This window comes from Temnothorax longispinosus, chromosome 7, assembly GCF_030848805.1.
Source record: "Temnothorax longispinosus isolate EJ_2023e chromosome 7, Tlon_JGU_v1, whole genome shotgun sequence".
In the NCBI taxonomy this organism is placed as follows: Eukaryota; Metazoa; Arthropoda; class Insecta; order Hymenoptera; family Formicidae; genus Temnothorax; species Temnothorax longispinosus.
Genome location: NC_092364.1, coordinates 13,671,544 through 13,697,243, shown reverse-complemented (window position 1 = coordinate 13,697,243; position 25,700 = coordinate 13,671,544). Strand labels below are relative to the sequence as shown.

The 25,700-nt window shown below is 39.3% G+C and overlaps 1 protein-coding gene across 1 annotated transcript in view; it reads left to right on the top strand.

Moving 5' to 3' along the window:
• The window catches only part of Ddr (discoidin domain-containing receptor 2), a 204,455-nt gene extending 180,192 nt beyond the window's left edge, over positions 1-24,263 (top strand). The window contains exons 12-19 of the mRNA XM_071784893.1: positions 930-1,053; positions 2,309-2,460; positions 3,542-3,855; positions 6,585-6,776; positions 10,119-10,211; positions 12,665-12,806; positions 17,605-17,754; positions 18,551-24,263. Of these exons, the coding sequence (XP_071640994.1) occupies positions 930-1,053; positions 2,309-2,460; positions 3,542-3,855; positions 6,585-6,776; positions 10,119-10,211; positions 12,665-12,806; positions 17,605-17,754; positions 18,551-18,712 (1,329 nt within the window). The 3' untranslated portion in view covers positions 18,713-24,263. The remainder of the gene's footprint in view (positions 1-929; positions 1,054-2,308; positions 2,461-3,541; positions 3,856-6,584; positions 6,777-10,118; positions 10,212-12,664; positions 12,807-17,604; positions 17,755-18,550) is intronic.
• Positions 24,264-25,700: the final 1,437 nt, after the last annotated feature.

The following is a 25,700-nucleotide window of genomic DNA, read 5'->3' as shown; positions in this document are numbered from 1 at the left end:
TTTTCGTTGCGTTTAATCTCTCTTTAACCGTTCTCGTGCCGTGATCGTAAAACCGAATTCCTTATGTAAAGATTTAATATATTCATATATCAGAGCTATGAACGAAAGAGATTTTGTTCTTATCTGTAAACTAATAACCTGTTTTACATAATGCTTTCCCGAGATAAATTTAACTTATTGCAAACGAGAACGATTATTTTATTTACAGAGAAAATATATTAACAATTTTTAGAATTAACACGAATTGAAGGATAAGGAAATTCGTATCTGCAATATTTAAATTTAAATTATCTCGAAACGAACGACGTTTAGAGAGAGGGGGGATTTAACTTATTGCAAACGAGAGCGATAACATTTTATTTACAGAAAAAATATATTAACGATTTTTAAAATTAACACGAAATGAAGGATAAGGAAACCCGTATCTGTAATATGTATTTAAATTCAAATTATCTCGAAGCTAACGACGTTGGGGAGGGGAAAGAGGGCGCAAGTTTATGGAACTATACACTTCGCGAGTGGCAAGGGAGTCATTCCGGCATTATCCTTTTTATCGGTGGCGAAAATAACCTTGCGCTACCTTTTACATTCTGTCTACGGTAGCGTGCGCCAAGCGCCGCTACCATAAAGTAAAATTACGCAATCGGCAATAGGTATAACATAACAAGTCAGTAGGCTAACGGGTATTCGTCGCTTCGGCGCACAATAACCAGACACGCGCGGCAACTCCCTCGGGGCCCGCGTTGTGTCTCCTCGTTTCGTCGGTTATGAATATTCTGAGAAGAATATGAGCAAGGGAGCTGCGAGGGAGAGGTGGCAAATAAGAGAGGATAACCGATGGTGTATCGCTTTTGCCGCGCGACGTACACGGGTCGGCGTGTGCATAAATGTCAGGTGCATTAACGATAACGCTCGATATTCGACCGCAGGTCTCCGTGCCGGAGGAGGGCGAGGACAAGGGACCAATTTGCCCGCCGCTTCCGGCGCAGTATCAACCAGCCACCTACAGCACGACGACGCCGCAATTACACAAAACCGTCACGGATTACACCGGTTGGTACCAATGTTGAAAGTCATACGCGCTTGCCGCTTAAGTATTTCCGCCCGCGCGGTCTAACAGTCTCGGCCCGTTCGGTTCACTTTTAGCCGGGATTACGGTCGTTAAGGTAAAGCACCGCGCAAATACGCACGTACCTAAAGACTTCTTTTAATTCTGATTGTTGCAAGTTCAATTGCGTTCCTTAAAAGGCAATCGTCGAACTTGTGTCGAACCAGTGTTCTTTCGGACGCTCGGCTGGTTAACTTTTAAAATCTGCTTCACCAATTTCGTTAATAAATGTTTCATTCTCTCTTTCTCTCGTTATATTTTATAATATCTTTATGTTTATTTTTAATTTATATACACGTTTTTATCTCTTCCTCGTCTTTCCTCTTCCATTTCGTCGATAAAATTTGCCGCGCACTAAATTCTAAAATTAATTTACCATCTCCGCGAGCAGGGATAACAACAAAAGTTGATTGGCATCCCGGTTACGTCTAATTTCGCCAAAGACGTTTCCACTTCTGTATTCGATGACTTCGTCCCCTCGCCTCGACACGGATAGTTTCGTGTTATCGCGGGAATTCTAACGGGCTGTCCCGGGAGTGACGGTCAAGCCGAGGTTTCGAATCTCTGCGCCTGGTTTTGCCCGTGGCCGCACGGACGTAGTTGGAATAGTCCGACAAACTATTCCGTTGCGTCTCGTAGTTGGCACAGCTTGCCGGACACAGCGGGAGTAGCCGCAGTCCGCAGAGAGAGAGAGACTGTTTGTCGCGTCGCGCGACCTTGTTTAATCGAATTAGGACTAGAGGTCTTTGATTAATTAACTATCGGGAAACGACAGCGCGCGCCGTGATACATCGACAGGTCGCGCTAATTTCGCGAGTCCACAAATGTCACGATTATCGTGCGCGGGCGTGTGCCTGAGCGCGAAACGACCAGCGTATAATGGCAATATCGTGTAATAAATTGAAATGGGACATTTCTCCACCTCGTTACCTCCGAGTTTCCGAAAGAACTTGATTCGCTGCGCACAGTCGCGGATGACGCTGGGAGGTTCGCGGCGCTGCGCGCGGAGTCTCGTTAAAAAATGGTAACGATCCTCTCACGAAACTTGGAAAACTCGGCGCGAGAGAACGGGAGGAAAAAAAGCATTGCAGGCGGCAATTCCTCTCTCGTCGACGGCTAGCCGTGATTATATTTTTAACTTTGTCGAATTTCTTGATTCTTCTTCCGCTTTGCTCTCTCCTTCGCCGCTCCTCGGACCAGGGATCAACGAGGTGCAGCCGGTTATTCCGCTCCTGCTTAACTCGACGATCAATCTTGCCAGGCCAATTCCGGCGGTCCAAGAATATCCGTCTAACCCGCCGCCCATACCGCCCCCGCCGGAAAAGTATTACGCCAGTACGGAGATCTGTAAGGTGAGTCGCAAAAATGTACGGTAGACATGCGATCCGCGCCGATTAAGCCCTCCTCTCTAGCATTAACGCGAGGGGTAGGTAGGTACTTCGGAACGCGAAACTGTGTCAAACGCCGTCTCGTGACGGCGTCGGATCTCCGTCACGATCGCCGAAAGGGAGGCAACCTTGTGAAACCGGCCACTGCTGGGGCTTATGTAAATTGCCCTCGAGGTTAATTCGAATATTATACCGCTTGACTTTTCAATTTTCTACGCTTTCTACGCTCTAAGATAGTTCAAACATACGTGTAATATTTCCGCTACCGCGCAACGTGAAATTGTCCCCCGAAATATTGCTCTCGCAAGTGTGTCGAATATTTATTTTCTTTATGTAAATTATTTGAAACACTATATTATTGATAATCTTTCCACAGTGCTGAAACATTGACCACGATAATCACGCGCTGCATAAAATGTATTTTAATGGTGTATATCATCGTATTGTACATATCGACTCCGACTTAATCTCGTTTTCAACCGGGGTTGTGTTTTCTCTATACAATATGCACGACGCAAAATACTTCATCCTGTGAATTATGAGGATTAATGACCGAAAAACGAGGAAACAACGGGGCCACTATCAATCATAACTACCGCGAAGAAAACATCTTTCGTGGGCATACACAGATTATAGAGCGATAATGTAAAGGGCGTGGTTATTGATTACGGTAGTTCTACAAGGGGGAGAGCGTATTTCTGTTTGATTATATTATCAGATTTGATTAATTTACCGGGAGGGAAGCGAAATTGTATTGAAAAAAGGTATATCACGATTATGAATCCCAATATTATCTTTTATTTCAATATTTATCGAAGTATTTTCCTTCATATCGGAAAGGAAGAAATATTTATTCCATTTTATATTCATCGCAATATTATGCTTCTTTCATATTTTCCGAATAATTTCTATCCGGTGGTGGATAAAAATACGAATATTTACGCACATAACTATTTGCTTCGACATATTCATATGACATATTGATATTACACTGTATTAATTCGAGAAGACATTAAATTGAATTCGCGTGTGTGTATCATCGCAGAGTCCTCTACCACCACTGCCACCTTCGCCGACACCGAGTACGCCACCGCCAACGAGCGCGAAAGCCTCTAGCAGTGTAACTAGCTACAGTCCGGAGGATATGCTCACGGAGGAAGAGGAGGAGATACCTGAGTGCGTCCTTGATTTTCCACGGGAAAAACTCAACATCGTTGAAAATCTTGGTTGCGGATGCTTCGGCGATGTTCACCTCTGCGAGGTCGACAGGTTTCCCGGATACGACGAGGTCTTCAGAAATACCTCCAGCGATCTAGTTATTGTTAAATCCTTAAAGCCAGGATCTTCTGACGCTCTTAGGTAAGAACTATGTGTTTACATTTTTCTCAATTTATACAAAGATATATAAGAGCAAGTCGTGGGTATATTGAATACTTGATTTTTTTTAAGGAGAACAATCGTCTTTTCAGTAATCGAAAAACAGCAGTAGTCCGCAAATGATAAGTGACGTTCTAAAATTTTTAATTTGATTTATTATTTGCTTTATAATGAAAACTTTTATCATTTTTCTATATACTGTCCTTATAATTTAATGAATATTTTGATAACGGATAATAATATATTTAATATATCAACGTTATGTGATAGCGTGAGACCTCGCGTCGATTGAATTCCAGCAATTATTGACAATATTACATCGACACGTTAATTAAATGTAATCACTTGGCATTTGCATTCTATCGTATGAAAAGGATCGAGGCACACATCGACTTTTGTGAGTAAACATATATTTTATACAAAGGTTGGATTCTCGCGCAGGTAATCGCTCCTCTACAGCAAATAAAAACGGAAAGCGAAAGCCAGTTATACGTATATACATCGACGATAGAAAATTATTCCAATAGATTATAGAGTGCCGCGTTAACGGCGTAATTCAATAATGCGGCGCAAAGTGATTCCGAATGTAATGACACGCTACGCGCATTAAGTAGATGCGGCCGGATAATGCGGAAGGGCTTTAAGCGATCGATGATTGGCATGTAATCGAATAACTCCGTCCGTGCTCGCACGCGCATGTCCGCGTCAATATAATTTTTCATAAAGCGCGGCGAGAGAGTTCTCTCTCTCTCTCTCTCTCTCACCTTTAGAAAATTGGAAACATAAAATACTATTCTATATTCAAAGCGTCTTTCTACGGGCGGGCGGGCTTTCTGCACGCGATTTAGCGCGATCGGCAATATGAAATATATTCGTCAATAATCTTGTTTATCCTGAATGTTATTTATGTTTCGCAATTTTCGAAATCCCCGTCCCCGTCTAAATCCACCATTACGACCTACTTAACGAATCAGCGCGTATGCGCTGTACGTGCTTCATCCACGGCTTTTTCAGTGGAAATATTTGAAAATCAGTAACCACTGATTACAGAACGATACTACGCAATATGCTTAATTGGATAATATTGCATGAGGAAAATAATTATTTTCTACGCGCTCTTTAATAAATATGTAAATTACAATAAATAAAAATTGCGGCGAGTAATACCTCGCATTACGCGTCATTATGTAATTTTGCACATAATGCGCAATATCGCACACGATACCGTTTCCGATACACCTCGAAGAGGATTTCTTTTTCATATAAGGAACATTTTAGAAAAATCTAGATTCCACGCATGAACGAAGATTGTCGCAGCTCAATCATTGGGCGCTACACACCAGCCAATAAAAGACATCCTTTTATCGTATTCGCGATACCGTTATAACAATGTTTTGTTTGTCGGACGATTGTGATTTTCCCTCGGAATAGGCCGATAGAGATGGGAACGGGCAGCGGAGCGCGTCGCACCGGATTCACTGACCCGACGACGCGGACGCGTTGTCGTCGCAGTAGCGAAAGGATGATCCCCGTAGACAGGATCACGGATGGCATTGTCTACAAAACACATTTTGCCAACTGGGAAAAGCTCACGAAACCCATGTTGTCGGGGCGAAATGGATGCAACTCATGTTAGAGCGCGATCGTTCTCGGTTGGTCTTTATTCTTTTCCACGTTTCTCCTTTCTGTTGGCTACAGCATCCCGAAAAAGTCCATCAATCCAATCTGCCTGATAGATTTTCGTTTTTTGATCCTATTACATTCTCGTCGTCTGACGATTGAATTTTTCAATGCAAAAAGGAATTTCATTTTTCCATGTTGACATTTTCAACTAAGTAATTTTTGTCGCGCGTGCACGCGCGACAAAAATTCTACGGAAAATATATACTGATGGTTTTTAAAATGTTTCTCAAAAATTAATATGATGAAAAATTAATATAAAGCTTTGCTGGTCGACCAAATGCGCGTATCTCATCAACGGAACTCAATATTATAATACGTCGCCATTTATTCGAAATATATTCGTGTTTACTTCTCTAAATAAAAGCGTGCTCTTGCCTATGCAAATGCGTGAAAGTCAATAAAAATGCAAATCTTTAATAATTTCACAGATATAATCATAAAATTATCTTGCGCCAAAGTGTCTATGAAATGGTCACTTTTTACGGTCAGATAAAATTGATTATTCAACTACAAAATAATAAATTTACCCATTAATCGCTGCAATCATTTTTCACGGGGTAATTTATAATATGAGGAAACGATTTTATATTTAAAAAAACTCAAAAAATATCGGTTTCAATTTTCATACAGTCAATCGAGTTTTTATCGAATTCAACAAACCATTCGATGTGGCGGTTTATATATCATGTTCTACATCGTTTGCATTCGCCGGAATTTACTCACGTGTGTAGCACAATAGTCGCAGTTCTTATTCGCGGTTTATTCTTATTCGTGACTCGCGCTATAACCCCCGTAAGATAGGTTTCTCTTTTACCCTTGGCACTTTAGTATCGCTTTCTTCCCCCGTTTCTTCCCTCCACGCGAGAGACGGCGAAAACTTCCGAGAGACAAGCGAGCGATATTCCGCAACGGAATATCTGCATTTACTTCCAGCGTATATACCCGCGTCCGTATTCAATACCCACGGCCTTGGTACCGCGACCACCAATAAAGATATTACTTCCGGATCCTCTCCGTGTGTTTTCCAGGATAGAATTTCAACAGGAGGCAAAGAGACTGGTACGACTCGCCGATCGAAATGTCGCGCGGCTACTCGGTGCCAGCCTCGAGGACGATCCCATGTGCATCGTATTGGAAAACGGCGAATACGGGGATTTGAATCAATACCTGCAGAGTCACATCGCCGAAACTTCCAACTTGCACACGGCCAAAACGCTCAGGTACCGACAAACACAATATATTTTTCTAACGTTAATTTCCGCGTTTAATTGATACTATTAATTGTTAAGCATTTGCGCGAGGATAACGGTGCTGGGTGTATATGTACATGGTATTCTACGTAAAATTTTTTATATTTATTCACTGACAATACATCGGTGATGATGACATCACGCTTTAGATGTTAACGCGTGTTTTATCATCGAGGGGCACATCCCATATTACAGTCCTTGCGCGTTCATAAATACGTGTACCATTACGTTTTTAAGAGATCGTTGGGGAATTCGGTTCGCGCATTTGGTCAGAGGTGCGTGACAAAAAATGCACATGCATCCCAAATACCGTCGTTATTCGAGTAATTAACATAATTTAATGAACGCAAATTTGATACTGCGGCGCGGAATAATTTGTAACATCGGTACCATATCGGTATCATTTTAAAAGCGATACATTATCGATGTCCGCTTTAATGCACCCTGCCAATCGGCATTGCGACACTCGAAGTAAATAACATATCATCCGAAATAGATACGCAATTATGTGATCATCACCATTTTGACGTAAAATCAATGAACCATATTTCGACGCGTGCCCCAAATTTCACGTTGATACGATCACCGTACTTCCGCGTAAGTTGTTGCGCCTGTTCTAGCATCACCTTTACATTTGTCGATAGATAATAAATCCATTGATTAAAATTAATGAAATAAATTTGCTTAATTAATTAACGTCGAATTGAAACGCAATGTTTATTAATTGACTAATACAAATTGACTAATTGAGATAATGAAAATATCAAGATTATCGTGTGCCATGTTAATTGTAAAGTCCGTTTATCAAGATTCTTGACGGGAGAAGCCGCTAATATTTTACAATATCGTGAAATCAAATATACGAAGAATAATTCCCGCGTGTGCACGTGTACAGAACGGTTACCTTTTTTACATTGTTATAAATGCATCGATGATAGCATTCGAGTAACTCGATAATAAGCCTGCCGGACGAGCGTGATCGTGCGAAATTTTTGTTTTATTCCGTCGCCGCCGCGAAGAACGTCAGTTCCAATCAGTTCGGAGGGTGTGTGAAAACGCGCAATGACCAGGACTACGCGGAAAGTACTCGAAATACGAGAAATCGGCTGAAAATGAGAGGTGAGCGACGGAGAGGCTCATCGGTGCTCGTGACAGATGTCGGCGAAGCGTGTTTTCCCGCGCGATCGTTTTCAGCTTTCGCGCGAGATGAAGCAGCCGCCCGCCGGAGATTCGCGCGCTTTGTTCCCGTCGAGTACCGCGGAAAATATTGATGTACGGGAATATTCAATCATTCGTGCCTATGCAATGCGAGTATAGCGCCATTTATCATTTTGCAATTGCAATAGTAAAAACAACGGTTACATCTTATCGTTACGTTCTTTATAAGAATTACGAAAAAAAATCAATTTGCAAACGATGAGATTATAATCTCATCGTTTGCAAATTGATTTTTTCTTTCGTAATTCTTGATACAACTGATACAAGTTCTGCAGTTCCGTCATTTATACCATCGTTCGTCGCATTTTAAATACGAGAAACGGATTCTATCGTATGCCATCTATATCGGACGACCCGATATTCCATCCAAGTAGATTTTATAGGTTTTAAATAGTAGTTGCAGGTTAAATAAAATCAATAGAGGTTGTTATAGGCTTCAGAGTACCAAAGTAGACGTTAAATTGAACACTGAGGTCAAAAGTAGGATCAAAATTTCGACTCGGGTTAACACGTATACATTAAGATGAAGAAACAAAGCTAATAATTATCGCGATCGTACGCGAAATGCCGATATCTTCAGCAATCTGATCTTTTGAAAGATTCGGAAAAAGACCTAATGCTGCTCGAGCGAATCACACGACATACGTGCGTGGGCTTTATTACGCTGTTTGAACAACTTGCGCTTAACAGTGCGCGCGCCACACCTACGGCAGTATCCCCAAAGTAGTTAATTAAATTGCCGACATGTGTATACTGTCGTTCATAAACGAAATCGTTTTCATTTATTTCCGCGAGTCCGCGCCGTTTTAACTGCAGTCAGTTTGTCGCACGAACGAATCCAATATCCAGGACCAACAGAATAGCCCGAGAGCTTTCAGTAGGTACGGCCGCTTTCTACGCCGGTAACCGAATTGCATTTCGCCGACGTCGCAAATGAAGCTTTAAGAATCGTGTCGTGAGTGAAAATTTTTACGTGGCGCGATATTAGACACGTCGTGTGTATTGAAAATTCACTCCTGTTTCAGTGAACGGGCTATATGCAAGAATTAAATTCAAGTATAATTAACGCCTTATGTTGTTCGTAATGTAAAGCCATTAAATAATGTAATAATAATCATATCGATATTTTCATTAAGAAAAAATTGCAAATTATTATCAATATAAAGAAGGAATATTGTGAGATGTTTTGTGAGACGCTTGGCGTACATATGATGTTTTTATCAAGCATTTTTTCCGTATTATATTGTATGCAGCGAACTCAAATATGCCAATTTTTGAAACAAACGTTTAAGATCAAAATATGTATATTGACAAATTAACGAATTAGATATGGACTTTTCTTACAATTATTTTACGTATTATTGCTCTTATTTTATATTGTATATATCTATGTTTATATTGTAAAAACGTTAAGGGACATGCTACCATTGAAACGACTCTATCGGCGTATCTCTCGTATCGTAGAAATAGCACGCGGAGCTGTTTCGATGTAAATGGTTTGCGTCCTACAAACGTAAATAGTAAAAACGTAATACCTAGCTATACCGTCGTCCTCAGCGAACGAATACTAACGCTAAATCGTAACTAACGCGTACGTTTGTACGCCTCGATTTTCAAATTCAATTTTGCTGGAACTAGGAATAATACAGAAACAAGTCTGCTGTATATATAAAAAAGTAAAGAAGCTTTCTTAACTCTTTTGCTACAAATTGACAAATAAAAATATCAAATACACTTAATATAGACCGATCAAGAAAACGGTATATTATTTACAGTATGGTAAAAACACAAAAGTATTTTTTATTGCAATAATTTGCGTCATTCCTAGTTATGAAAGACGAAACATGTCTTCATGTTTTGAAGGAAGAAAACTCGACAAGTTAATTCGGATTCCTTGATTTACTTTGTAAAGTAATTTAACGGGGAATACCTTATTTTACTTGCGTCAAAAATGTTTGCTCGACTACAGCCGAGTTGGTACGGTCGAGTGTCCGCTGTTTGTGGCGTTGCCAGCTACAAACGCCTCTATGTATACCGTGGAGTTTCTCCAAGTAAACTTCAACGACGTAACCGACCCCGTTCTTCGTGTTGCAGTTTCGGCACATTGGTTTACATGGCCACGCAAATAGCATCCGGCATGAAGTATCTTGAGGAAATGGACTTCGTGCATCGGGATCTTGCCACAAGGTAAGCGTTGCACTGTTTCCCATAAGTTGCTTTGAGGGCTCGCTCAATTAATGAGCAAGCTGTTGTTTGGCCATATTATTGGTTCGCAGTCTTGAAAGCGATACTAAATACCATGTACCGCAGAACCTGCCAATCTTCTTTTCGCCCCGACAAAGCTTATATACGAGAGCGAATGCAGAGAACGAAATGATGTCCCTGATGAACTAGCCAGTACCTTTTTGCTGCAACAAACGTGAAAGAGACGATTTTTTAACATTTTCGCGTATGAAGAAACAGTTAAACTTTTGACATATAATATATAAATATTAACGTTTTTTATACATTGATTTTTAAAATTAATACGCACACACACACACACACACACACAATGTCCCTTGCATACATATTTATGATTACAATAATTATATATATATATATATATATATATATATATATATATATATATATATATTGAGTATACAAAAATTGCGGGACAAATTGACGTACATTCGATTATAAGATAGCTACGGTACAGCCTTTGTTTGGAAATCCATTAAACTACGCTGATCTTAATTTCATTTCTATAGAAGAACGCTTCAATTTGTCTCGCAGTGATTCGCAATGATCGCTAGACGAAAATCGTTTCGTGCATCAAGCAAATAAACAAATATGCATATACTCTATTCGATCTTTCTGTAAACGTACGAGTCTGCCTCTGGGCATTACGATGGAATTGTTTTATTACGGAAGTCGATTGTTTTATCGCGTCTCATTCCCTTTCCATATACGTAACCGTGTTCCGGCTCGCCCCTAGACTATGCTTTTCCACCCTCCACGCGATTTGGAAACTCTTGAAATCCGACAGCGCCGGCCCATGCAGGCGCGGCACGGCAACCAATATCGTAGAGCTATTAAAAGCGAGGGGAATGAGATAGGTACGGCCGGAAGGGTGTTCGGGCCGTGTGTTCGAATTATTAACTCTAATCGTAAACCTTAATTATCATGCCCCGTGGCGCGATCGTTGTCGCGACAGTAGCGAGGGTACAAGAAGCTAGACGAAAGGGGTGAAATTTATTCGTGATTTATAGAATTGGGTTCAAGGTTCAAGGCTAAACTCTAACGAGCGAATGCGGCAACTGGCTGAATAGTTCTACTATTAGGAAATAAACGGCGGATACCATATCTGAGAATTATGCTAATGGGAGAATAGGAAACGGAGCGAGGAATAATGAGTCCACAGAATGACAAATCGATTTTTTATTCGTGTCACACAAATCCAAGTATTATACGCTTCCTTAGAACACTGGAGATTGTGTCATTTCGCGTAGACATTTAACGTCTTTTGTAATTTTTATTAACTTTTCTCCGAGTATCTTGTGATGCGCTGGGAAACATTTTTCCAGAATTAAAATTGGCAATAATGTATATTATATATGTGCGTGTAATCGAAATTACATGAGCTGGTATAAGACATAGAATCGTGCGATTTCGAAGCTATTCGAAAACTCGTAAAAGAGCATGATTGCATTTGAATGCCCGGGGAGAACAAGAAAAAGGTCGATGAGCAAGATTTTTACGGCGGCAGAAGTGGAAAAACTTGCAAACCGGCAAATCAGGAAGAGTGCGCAGACGTTGACAACCGGTGTGAAACCCACCGGTGCGCGTAAAATAAAAGCGTCGTGTGGCAGCTACTAAACCGTCCCCTCGTCGCCCCACGAATCACCCCTTTACCGTGGAGCGCGATAAACGACGAGGTTTACGCGCAAATCAGCGCGAAACTTGGAACGACCACCGTTTTCGACATGCTCGCAATGAACCTACCCGTGAGCTGCTTAAACGCCGAGGTTCCACCAGCTCGCAAACAAGGAACGATTTCGCGCATCAGCCACCCACAGCCGTCGTATTTTAATGAAGAAATTTATCTGTTAATTATTGAAGAGCTTATTGTATAATATTTCACCTCTTTTATTTTCCTTAATTATTTTACAATGTATCTTTGTCTTGATATATGTACTGTATTGAAAGGCAAAATATATTTATAACTTATGTAATATAAAATTAAAGTCAAAAATATTAATTTAAAATCTTTTTTCAACTATACGAGGAAAAAAATCATAAACTGAAAAACTAGTGTTTAGTTATATATGCTCGTACGCTATTTCGATAAACTACTCTGTTTGTTTTTGATACGGCTGCCACGTGCAGAATATAAAAAATAGAACGCACAAACACATATTCATTTAGCTGGTATACTCGATACGAGCCGAATATTGCATAGTTGTGCAGTTAGAGATCTCATGGCCAGCGTTAATAAAAAGAATGGAAGTGTTAATTTGATTAAAAAAAAAAAGTAATTCTATTGTTTTCCAGTTCAAAATTCGCGAAATGGAAATATTTCGAGATAGGTTACATAGCGGGATGACAAAGGGGCTTCACGGAAATTAAGGGACGAACTTTTTTTGAATGTTTTTCAGAAATTGCATCGTGTGTCGCGGATGCACGATTAAGGTATCTGATTTGGGCAGCGGACGGAGCGCATACGCGGCAGATTACTTCCGTGTCGAAGGACGTCCTCCGTTACCAATTCGATGGATGCCATGGGAATCGATGTTAATGGTGAGTGTACAATAAATGCTTATATTGTACATTTAAACGATATATATTTTATAATTTCGTTTTTCTTCCTTTCTCTCTTTCTCTCTCTTTCTCTCACGGATATTTTTTGCCCTTGGGCATCAGGAGATTTAGCGCTCGTGCGGCATAGCTTTCCGCGTGTGCGCTTTTTCCGGAAGCTTCCGATTTAGACGAGCGCTCGCGCGTTAGCGGCAATAAAGATCGGCGATGCGAAAGTTCGATAGAATTATAAATAAATAAAAAAAAAGAAAGAGAGGATAAATCAAATTGGAGCAAACGACTTTTGCTCGTAAACGAGCGAAATAGAAATAGGGGGACAAAACAGGGACGCGCGTCGGGTCGTTTTGATTTCACTCCATGCATGGGTGGGACGCGTCGCGTCGTTTTGACGAACTACGGCTACGCATCCACGCGATGAAATTCGGTCTCGCTCGGACGCGTACTTTTTTTTCATTGTTTTTCGCATCCGGAAGTAACCCCCCCCCCCCCATCCGCCATTACATATCGCGCGCCGCCCAAAGTCGAGGTTATTTTTTCGCTATCCGTCATAAATGCATATCGCGGTTAAGGTACTGTAATGAAGAAGTATCTCTTATAGATTTAAGCCCTTATAGATAAAAGCGTTGGGTGAAAATTCCGACGCATGGATCTGTGTATTATAAAATAAACCGTAAAACGCATTTTGTTGCCAATGAGATTATACGTATGATACATCGCCGATATTTCCATCTTTGAAACCAATTATGCAATTTAAACGGTATTGATACCAAGCCATGTACGATAAAATTGATTTAGAACGGTAATTGATTATTCTGCTTGTTAATTTGTTCTTCCCGTTACGTAAAATGAATCGCATTAGAGATCCCCGTTCGACTCTTGGGAAATAAAGACGTTTCGAAGTCTATTATTTATAAAAGATTAAGAATAATTCCCGTAATATAAAGCTTAATTCCCGAACTTAATTTCTGGATGAAAATTAAGTTTTACGTTTCATTTAATATACGTTGCCTTTAATTTCTCGATTATCGCGGCCAATGTCGAACTGTCGATCCGCGAAACCGCTCGACATCAGGCCGATAGAGCTGTCTGCGGTCACGTTGGTATTAGCGAATTGAGCTTGCCCCATTGCAAGCGCGCGATACGCGTCATTGAGCTATAAAAGTGCCGGAGAAAATATGCGATACGCGTTTGGAAATTCATTTTCGATGTTGAGCGGTTTTTTCGGCTTAACCGCTCGACAATCCAAACACAATCGTTCCGCTTCGCGAGCTACGCGTAGTCGAACATGGGTTGTTTCGGCTGGCGTTACAACGTGGACGACGAATGGAAGATACTCGCATTTACTTTACGCGAAAATTCGGAAAAAATATGTGCCAACTGGGACCCCAACGGAAGGAGCGAGGTTTTTTATACCGGCTCGCTTGAAAGCGTTTACAAGTGCGCTGTGTCAGTGGAGTAATCGCTCTATAGTCAAAACACCGCGCTATAGTCGGACACTATATGGCGGTCGGATAATATAATATTGTAGTATATTTAATAATAACACAATATAGTATATTTATGTGATTGACCATTTTGATCACATATAAAATATAAGATGTCAGTAATCTAAAAGACATCAATTCGAAAATGTAAAAATTATATATATAAAGCGACTTGAGTGCGAAATTTCATTTATTAGAAAATTTAATGAACTGACTGAAAATCTTTAAATATTGAATTATTTAATCATGTGAAGATTTAGAAATATAAAAAATAAAGATTTATTAAACCTGGATGTTTAATAGTGCAAGATTTCAGAAGTATATATCTTTGTGAGATCATTATGCAAAGATAAAAAGGATTTGATAAATTGTTAACAACATTTTTTTTTTAATTATAAAGTCATTATTATCCTTTTATATATTCTTTTAACTTGTTTAATATATACGTCTGTTTACGATTGAGTATCTTTTCGTCTGATAAATTAATTACACATCAAAAATATTAATTTAATTTTAGTACCTAAATATTAACTATGCATGATATTATATTGATAGTATATTATTCTTTGTCGACATTTACGGAAATAGTATATTTATTGTTCCTGCGTGTGTGTAATGGCAAATTAATATCAAAATGGTGATTCGACAAAACAGAGAAATGAGGCTGGGAAATATAGTATTGAATAGCTAGTTGGCTTCGTCATTTCAAACTGACTGCGCCATTAATGTTTCATTATTGCCCATCATTTATCCAACTTCCGCCATTGTGCCGCGCTAATGAAACGATCCCGCTCCTACGCGCGAAATATCGCTTCAAAAATTATCCAGGATTATCGTCGATTTAATGGTTTCATATCGATCTTGCGATCATGGTGATCGTTCTTCATAAGAGGAATCATTCGACGATCGCGCATCACCGAGTTTGTTAAATGATCGCGGTGCGACCATGTTTAAATTTTCTGTTTTCCAGAATATTTATGGGAGTATAAAATAAAACGGCATTTTTAAATAGAAAAACAATTTATATTACATATAGGCTATATTGATACTTTTTCACTTTGTTTTTTCTATTATGTCAAATGACGTTTGCTTTATACACCGGTATACGTACCAACATTAATTTATTGTTGTTACTTGTTTATTGCTTGTACATAGATCGTTATTTATCGCATACACGTTATTTAGTTCCAACAATTGAATTAATGTGCAAGTAATGATGCGCACGTAATTTTGTATCGCGCACTTCATAAATAATCGAATCATGTCTTAAGATCCTCCTGAACATGCGCGAACTACAAACTCTGCACGCATATGCAATCTTCCCAGCGTACTACCGGCAGCAGAGATTATGTAATTTAAGTACCTAAGTCGAGGTAATTTCGCATCAAGTACACAATCGTTTATCATAAATCGATCTAAAATTACGATGTTATATTGCACAGCCTTTTTTATTAATATTCTACTTTTATATCATTCTGCCCATGGGTTTTTCGATAAGTAATTCTAAATGTTTATTTTCACGATCGAGCTTATTATAAATTTTCTCAACATTAAATATATAGTTTTTTTTATAATTAATACTAACTTTTTCGCCCGCGGGCTCAAAAGCTCTTCTTTCTTTTCCCCGAATAGTAATATTTACCCCTCAAATACATTTTTTTTTAAGGGACTTTTTTAGACAATTTTGTATGGGGGCCCTTTATCCTTGGGCTCAGACCCCTTCTCAAAACCCTCTATGGTCTAAGTTAGAGTATCATGAGATAATATACTAAATTTGGTTGTTCTAATTTGAAAACTGTGAGAGTAGAATAATAATATCACAAATTAAATTAATCATCAAATTCTAAACGTAACTGATGCTAATAAACATTCTTTCCCTGCAGACCTTTTCCCCTCACTTTGATCCCTTTCCAAAACCCTCTACGGGCTAATTTATTAGACAGTAAACGATATTTTTTTTCCTGAATAGTAATATTTACCCCCAATTTTTTTTTTTTAAGAGACCTTTTTTAGACAATTTTGTATGAGGGCCCCTTTTTTATTTTCTCATATTAATTTATTCTTTATCGACACCATCCCCAAAAAATTAAACAAATTTTGGTACCGGTTTCCAGAAAATCGGTCCATTAATGAATGAGTAGTTCGCGATCAAACAGACAGACAGACATTAGAAAAATTTTGGAACCGGTTTCCCAAAAAAACATTTTCGTGAAAAATGAAACCAATTGTTGCCATCCCCGAAAAATTAGATAAATTTTGGCCCGTTTTCAAGAAAATCGATTCATTTATAAAGGAGTATTTCGCAGTCAGCAAAAATTTTTTAAAAATTGGGCACTAGTTTCAAAAAAATCGGTCCATTAATGAATGAGTAGTTTGCAGTTAGACAGACAGACAGACATTAGAAAAATTTTGTTACCGGTTTCCCAAAAAATCGGTAATGATGCGGTTCTCAAAATACATCTACGGTCTAAGTTAGAGTATTATGAGATAGTATACCAAATTTGGTTGTTCTAATTTGAAAACTGTATCATTTGCATAGCGGACAAACATACATACATACATTCATTTTTTTATATATAGGTAGAGATATATAGAATATATTAATTTTCTATACTCTTCCTCAGAAAACGTTATGGTTGTATAAATCGCAACGCTGATATTAATTAAAACTTGTAGCTGCTAAAGCTTTTATATAACTTGCCGTTAATATTTTATCGTACAATTATTTTGCTTGACGGGTCATACGCATGCCAACGGGAGCGGAAGGTACATCCAACCACGTCAATGTGAGGAAAAGAGTAAAATCGTGTAACTGCTTTATGGCGTTCCGCGAAGCTTGGGCTTAACTGAGTTACCCGGTTGAACTTTGGGAAACTCGAAGGCGCATACAGTTTCCATAAATTACTCCTTCACGCTCAAACATTAGGTTTCCGCGTCGAGCAAGTCGCGCTTTTAATTATTTTTGCGGCTTACCGAAAACGAGTATTAACCTAAATGTGTGTATTAAAAAAAATATACTTGGGTGTTATATTTTTTAATAAGCAACCTTTACACAAACGTACACAGACGTACACAACGTACACAGGTGCGATGTGTAAGAAAAATTATTCTTGAATAATTCAACTTGATATAATACATTTCAAATGTATTGCACCGTGAAAATAAACTTATCCAATTATATCAGAATGCTCAACAAATTCCAAGTATTCTTAAGCTGCGAATAAAAGCTGTCGGAGCTAACGAACATAGCGAGCGAACTTTCATAAACTTTTTGGGAATGTGTTTACATTATACAGGGAAGGCACACGTGCAAGGGCGACGTCTGGGCGTTTGCCGTCACGCTGTGGGAAATTCTGACGTTCGCGCGCGAGCAGCCCTTTGAGGAGTTTCCGGATCATCGAATAGTGGAGAACGCGACTTACTTTTATCAAGAGGATGAGCGAAGGGTAAGTGCACGGGAGTAATTCTTCGACTTCTTTCCCTCATTGTGTCCGACGTACTTAATATAATGAGCGTAGGTACTCAGTTACTTGATTTCGCGTTGAGTGCCTTGCGAAGCTTTCAGGGCTTTGAACGCCGCTATTTATTTCGTCTTTCAGACTTCTGATTACCTTACTCCGTAGGTTCTTACTGCACCTTTTTTCCTCTTTTTTTTTCTGCGTAACTTCTTTTAAGAGTAGTCTGTGGACTATGCTGTTTCTCCGAGACTAGAACCGTAGGACAATTAACGTCGTTGAAAAAGCAGGTTTAATAAACGCGCACATGTCGAACATGTAATTACAAAAGTAGGTCGCGAGAGTTTCCATGAAAATGGCAGAACTACTTGCTTAGTAATTCATATAATGTAATAAATATTGCGTCGTACTCGAGCGCCCGTCGCGCGCTCATTTTCCCAACGTCGAGAGGGTACTTGAAACTAACATGCGCACTGTAAGAATTGTTATTCCGCTCTCTCGGTTTTGTAGACCATTAATATTTACGAACGATTAATTGCGAAAACAAATATTGCGATTAATTACGAGCGCGAACTATTTTTATTATATTCGTACCCGTTTATTTCGATAATACCGCGTTAAATAATGAGATTATTGTTAAAATTAGATCGCGAGAACAATCTGCTTTTCATTTTAGCACGACGCGAAAATATATCAACACATTTTCTATGTATTATACATAAAATGTTCAGTTCGCGATGTATATAATTGATGACGCTAGAATCGACTTGCGCTTATTTTTACACAGATGATACTACCGCTGCCAAAGAACTGTCCTAAAGAGATCTACGATCTGATGCGCGAGTGTTGGCAGAGGAACGACGTCGACCGACCAAACTTTCGCGAGATCCATCTGTTCCTGCAACGAAAAAATCTCGGTTACAAGCCCGGCGAGTCGAACGACACCTGATATAGAGAACTGGAAGGCTGGAATCTCATCCGGCTTTCTATGATCGGCGAGTTAAACGGCAATTGGTGGAACTGCCCTTCATCGACCAAGTTAGACCAAGTCAGACCAAGTTAGTACTTAGGATGACGATCCGTAAATCGGCTATAAACGAGCATGAATTGTTTGTGCGGCATGGTCGGATGCGTTCACAGTGTCGATAATAACTATATTGTACGATGGCACTTACGAAGATGTTAAAAATCTACGAGCTGATTGCGCCAAGAACTTTCCACGGTTCACGACATTAATATTACATTTTTTTGGCCGTTGACATACATCGTTGTGAATAGCGCTGTGAATTTAATCGATAACTGGTATGAACCGCACAAATCACCGTCGCCGTAGCGTCCGTGTGGAAACTACAAAGACATTATCTATACAAAATTTACTTTTTTAATGATTTCTTTGCGCGAATCAAAACTGCAGAACGTTATCGCTGCAAATGGATCGACATCTGTCTCACCGAGATACGCATAATCTAAGAATGCGCAATGCTTGACGATAGCGATAGATTATTAATTTTATAAGCACACTATTTTTTTAATCTGCGAGATATTAAATTTTGTATAGATCATTTGATTGACATATCATTGGAAATTTGTGATTATTATGTTACACGCTTAATTAACGTGATAGCTACTCGATCTTCCGGCTTGTTCTCTCATGCAACTTCTTTTCTCGTTTCTCTTTTCTTTCTTTGCTCATTATTCTTATATCAATCTACAGAAGTTACGGATTGACGGATAGTCCGAGCGATAATGATACCGAGTACCCATGACATCGAGTATCCACGTCCGTGCAATCGAAATCGATAGATTATGATTTTGATCCGTGGCATTCGATACGAAATGGAACGTCACTAGTGCTGGCAATATGAGGGGAGCACGTTCGATAAATCGCACATACGCTGTTCCGAAATTGATACTGTCAGCAAACAAGCTTATGATATTCCCGCCGTAACGGCACTCGTGTCACGTTCGGGGATATACGTGGATCGGGCTCGAAAATCGCGCGTTCTACGTAACATTTCCACCGACGAATAACGTAGTCATTTCTGAACTCCGATCCTTGAAATGAAAAAAAGTGGACCTTTAGATCGGAGTCTCGCCGACTTTTTTTCGTGGGATTACGTTATTTGTTCTCGGGCCTTTTATATGTCGGTTTCATAAACGTGTTTACGAAAAAGAAATTTGTTTTCCCCCAAAAAAAGAATAGATCTATATACACGTATACATATACCATTTTTAAGACAATTAAGCGCGTTGTTGTTTTTAGGAAAGCAAAATCTACGAGCGTATACGACCGAATCGATCACAATATTAATCAATGTGTTTCCCGCGAACAAAACTACTTATAGCCTTTGCTCCGTTTTATTTTTCAACCTATCGAGAAGACAAATGTAAAGACAGGCTAATTATCGTTCATCCAACCGTTTAATTGCACGACCAATATCCTTCCCTCCAATTCACTCGGACGACGATTTCTCTCGTTAACTTTTTAATTGAACACTCGCCACAGCGGCGCGCAGAAAGAATTATACGAACGTCGCTTCAAGGAGCTTATCAATGCACAAAAAAATTTATGAAATGGGTTAAGAGGAACAGTTCTGTAAAATTAATCATTGCGCCGTACGGGAAGCATTTTTCGCGAAGAGTACTCTTAAGCCGCGCGTTAAGTTTGCGTTAAGTTCTCTTAAACTACTCTTAAGCTTAAGATGCGCTTAGCCAAAGTGCATAAATGTTTGACAATACCATTAGAGGTTGCAGTATAAATTCATATAAAGTGTGTAAAGAATGTTGAAGGATTAATCGACAATGTAAATTATTAGATCATTCTATAAGACCGCGGCATTCTATTGGCGGTCGTATCGCATAATCGTTTTAGGGTTGTTAGCTCTATCGATACACAAAACTTCTCTCGTGCCCCGTTGCTCGACATTCGGCAAGAACCGTAATATGTCAGATATATCGTGATTCTAGATGGGGAAAACAGGAGTACATGTGACCTGATGTTAAGTTTATAGTATGGAATAGAGATGGGCGATTTACCCGGTAAATGTTTCTGCTGCATTTGATATGCATAAAAATTCGATCGGCTCTCCAAACAATCTATATAGACTATAAACGTTTGATATAATCCGCTTAACTATATATATTATGTATACATGCTTTCTTTTGACGATCAAATTTATGAGGTCATCATTTATTCTTTGGACTCTTTTGTCCCCCTACTCGACCTGATACACATATCCCAACAGTAAAATACATTTCCAGGTAAATGGCTGTCGTTAGTATGAAATACTGAAAGACTTATATACTTGTTAGAATGGTTCTGTACGTATATAGCGAAAGGAAAACAATAGTTGTGCGAAACGCGACGAGAGATATTCCGTGACGTCCAAAAACTTGTACGTCGCGTAAATCCCGATACGTTGTTCTAGGTACCTAGCCTCGCGCAGGCTAAGAAAACTCATGCTCGTGATCTGTAAGATTATTAAAAGTAGAACATATAAGCGATGAATGTGTACGATTAAGCAATTATGGAAAAGGATTCTCATTCCTTTTTTGTAACGTGTCCTTCGTGGAATTTATTTTATGATTTATATCAGAAGCGAAATCAGTTAAAAAGACTATATCTCATTGTCAGATCAATATGGAATGAGTCCATTAATAAATGTCCTTTTTAATTTTTTAATCTTTATATCGTTAATCTTTGTATTTTCATATTTTCTATTAATGATTTTATCTGTTTCTCTTATATTTTCGTTTTCATTATTTAAACATTATCCAGATCGCTAATTAAAAATTCATTAGTTGGATCAAGATTCAAGGTTCTGTAAATTGACAACGACAAATAAACGACGGATCAAGGATGTTTTGTACGATTTCGCTTGATTGTCGCTTGATCAATTGTGAAAATGCGAAGTCTAATTATTGACGTGACGTTGATGAATTAATATATAAAAGTTAAGAATATCTTAAGGACTACTGCCACTGCGTTAGCGAAACGAATATATCGAGTGATATCAATCGCGATCTTTCGATTCGAGGTTCAGCGATCAATACTTTATAAAATATCTCAATTCTTTATATACCCATGTTCAATCTTTCAAATGTATGTAATTGATACGATCGCCAGAAAATCCGAATATGTTCGATCCTGCAGGATTCACGGGTGTATCTTTTACAGGGCCGATGTATATACATATAATCACTTGGGAGAATATATTATGTGGTGATAATTTTAGACTACAGCTTCCTGCACGATCGAACGTGTGTGACTCAAACTACATTATTGTACTTCTTCCTACAAAAAGAAATGTAAAATTAGAAACTTTCGCGTATACTTTTGTATATTTTTGTATCAGTCCTTTTAATTTACTCAACGAGAAGGTTCAACATCGTGGATTATATTATTGACACTTAACGAAAGCATAGTAAATTATTTTATATAAAAAAAATTTGCTTTAAATAATGAACATATCTTTCTGATGATATTAGAATTATCATAGTTATCATTGAAAATTCAACATATCGCATACATATCGTCGTCTCTATTGACTTCAAAAGATGATTGATTTTAATAAATCAACTTACAACGACAGTTCTTTCTGTAGGAAGCGTTCTCTTTGACGTTCAGAGAAAAAACCGTAAGTGTGAAAATTATTATAGATTATTACGTAATCGAATTGACTCCGCCGACTATTTATTCTCAACATAGCGATAATCTATTAAGCGGACGGAAAAGAACACTTTGTACAATTTTTAATAATGAAAAAACCTTAACTGTTGTAAATGCATCGACTCTGGGCTCTCGCCATTATACGTTTCTTCCAACAAGTGCATCGGCGAAGTGGTCGAAAGTGGATCAGGCCGCAGAATTGAGAAATTCCATCCACTGCAGAAGCCTCCTTAAATCACGCACAGTGATATTACATAAACTTGATATACAGCGTAATTATTAAGATACGTTAAATAATAAACGAAGATAAGCAGGACTTGTAGTAAAGTGAGAGAAAGAACATTTGCAAAATTTATACAATGAGATTTTATATACCGTCTCGAAAACTGCCCGACGTCGCTTAATCGCCTAATACGTATAACACAATTCAATGCCATCGACCAATATATGTCGAGGAAGACAATATCGCGAAATGCGCTTCGGCAGTGGTACGAAATACGATTCAATGAGAAAAGAACTTTACCATTTCTCCGCGGCGAACGAAAAAGATTTACACAATTTATTCGGGCATCGCTCGAGCGTATCCACCGTTCGCTCTGGAGTCTGATTTTTGTTGAACAACGCATTCTCTCTTTTACCAGCTCAAACGAGCTCTATTTTTCATGCGTACGCAGCCAATGGCAGCGGCCCGATCGCGCACTCGCCTCTCGCCGTTAGACGCAAACAAAAGTCGAAACTCGGACGCTCCCCGAGTACACGCGGATTCCGCGTTTGCCGATGGAATTTAATATCTGCTGCCTTCGTTACGAAACACACGGCCATCGCTTTTTTTCCCCACCCTTTTCCCCACTCGTTCGCCTCATCCCTCACTATTCATTCTTCGCGCTCGTTTCTCAATGCGATCGAGGAGGTATCGGCCGGAGAGAGAGACACGATCTTTTGCTTAAAATACGTACGATAGAATCGAACGAGATGGAACAGCAGTGTTCGGAACACAAATCGAATTAAATTCCTGCATTTCGCGTATAACATCGCTGTTGTTCGGATGCATCGCATGCCAATTTGAGAATTCTTTGATTTCCAGGTAGCCACACTGACATACTCGCGTGAGTGAAATATGTATGAGAACATTTGATGATTGACTCTTTGTTAAAAATATTCTGTATAACAAAAGAAAATCTGTATCACATCTGTGTATCGCGTCAAATTTAATAATATAGAAAAGTAATCGATAATTTGTGAATTTAATGTTTCACAAGTTTCTACGATTTTATTTTCAAAATATTCGCGTAAGCGTGAGCTGGCTTCTGATTTCTCAAAATCTCAAGTTATTTGAGACGATATAAACATTGCAATATATATAAAGAGATGCTTTTATTGATTTCGTGTAGAAAACCCGACATATATCTCCAGTTCGCATTCGTCTATCATATTATTGTTGTCTGTAGTAATTTAAGTAAAAACCGTGCGTTCACTCTGTCTCTCCCTCTCTTGCGCGCGCGCGCGCGCACGCCCACGACAGCCTTTAGACAAATAAATATCGTCGTTCCAGGCTGCTAGACATGCACGGCGAAACGGCACACGCCAATCTCTGCGTGCAAATATAAACGGCGAAATGGGTTGTAAATACTGCGCACGGCGGGTCACTAGTATAAAGCCAGTTATCTATTGTTATCGGCGGACATATTGACTACTGTACGCGATCAGACGTACCCTTCCCCGGCTGTCTCCTTCCTCCCTTGCGATCCTGTATAAATGTCACGCATCTGTATTTAATACGTTTGTACATAGCGATTCGTTTTCAATAAATATTCAACGCTTTGATTTCTGGTCCGGCTTGTAGATTCTTTTGCCACACACCACAACCCGATATATAGAACGAGAATACGAGAAGTCAAAAGGTAAGTATGTACATTAGTCATAATGGTGTTTCCGCTTTCAAGATGGCTTTACCTTGTCAGAGATACGCGCGATAATATCGGGCAAGAAAGCTAGGTACTATCCTCTGTGTACTACCTTCTACACGAGCGTGATAAATACATTTGCCATATATGATTGATATATGTGCACGAACAGTATGCTTTAACGATATAACCCCGCATTTTTTTCCATCCTTTTAATATCTTTTTAAGATTATTTTCACTCTGAAGAGGGTAAAAATGTAATTACATAAATTAGGTGAAGTATCTACTGCGAGTAATATTCTCAGAAATATTTCCAAAATACGTCGCTATGCTGTAAAATATATCTGCAGAGAGACGCAACCTTTCCATTATCTCGAAGTATTCGCTCTTACTTCCTCTCTTATTTCTTTTCCTTTTTCCTTTTCCGTCCTTAATTTAAACGGGCAGCACGCTCGAGTTTCTCGATTCGTCGGGACGTTCTCTTTTTTTTTCCCCGTGAAAACATCCTTTAATTAAGTCACTCCGATTCATTACCGTCGCACCGACTTAGGTAGGCACGAGATGCGACGCAGTTGTCGTTTCGTTAAATTCCGTTGCGAAGATTCTCTCCCATCGCAGCGTCGCGGAATTATCAAAATTCGGTACGTAGCGTCGTGATCGCTCGTCGCATTTGCGGTTCTCTCGGAATTAAAATAACACTTTCTTTCGACAAATCACTTTATTTCGGACGTAAATTGTTCAACAAATTGTGCTCGCGCCACGCGTATTGTCGAAATTGTTCGTTGAAAAATGTCCGTACTCGCTTCAAACAACTTTAAATCAATCAAACCGATTCAACGAACTCTATTGGATCAACGTCAGTGGCACAATATCGCGTTTCTTTCAAACTGCGTCGGTCGCTGTATCGATGGGGGATACACGATAAATCATTACCTTTCTCTCGTGCTGCCTTGCCATCGTAAACTTTTTGCTGAGTGGTTAATGAAAACGAATTGCGTTTCGAGCTATCGACACGGCGATTCCTTGCGGCGACACGCACCGAGCGATACCGAGCCGACCGACCAAAGAGAGGCCACGACACAGTGCGTGTATAATTGGATACTCCGCCATGTAGTTATTTTCTACGAATAAGCCCTTATCGAGATGGCATCACGATGGATTTGCACGATGTGACTGGGCATCTGATAAGAAAACTCGCGGAAGAACGAGCGAAGTTAAGCGCTCCGATACCTGTATATCGCGTGTGCCTTACGACCTTTACGACCATTGAAAGCTAAGGGGTGCGGAGATGTGCGAAAGCTCACGCTGGGATCACCGCTGTTAGCCCGATGCGAAACGCTTCTTTGGAATTCTTCCCCGTCCAC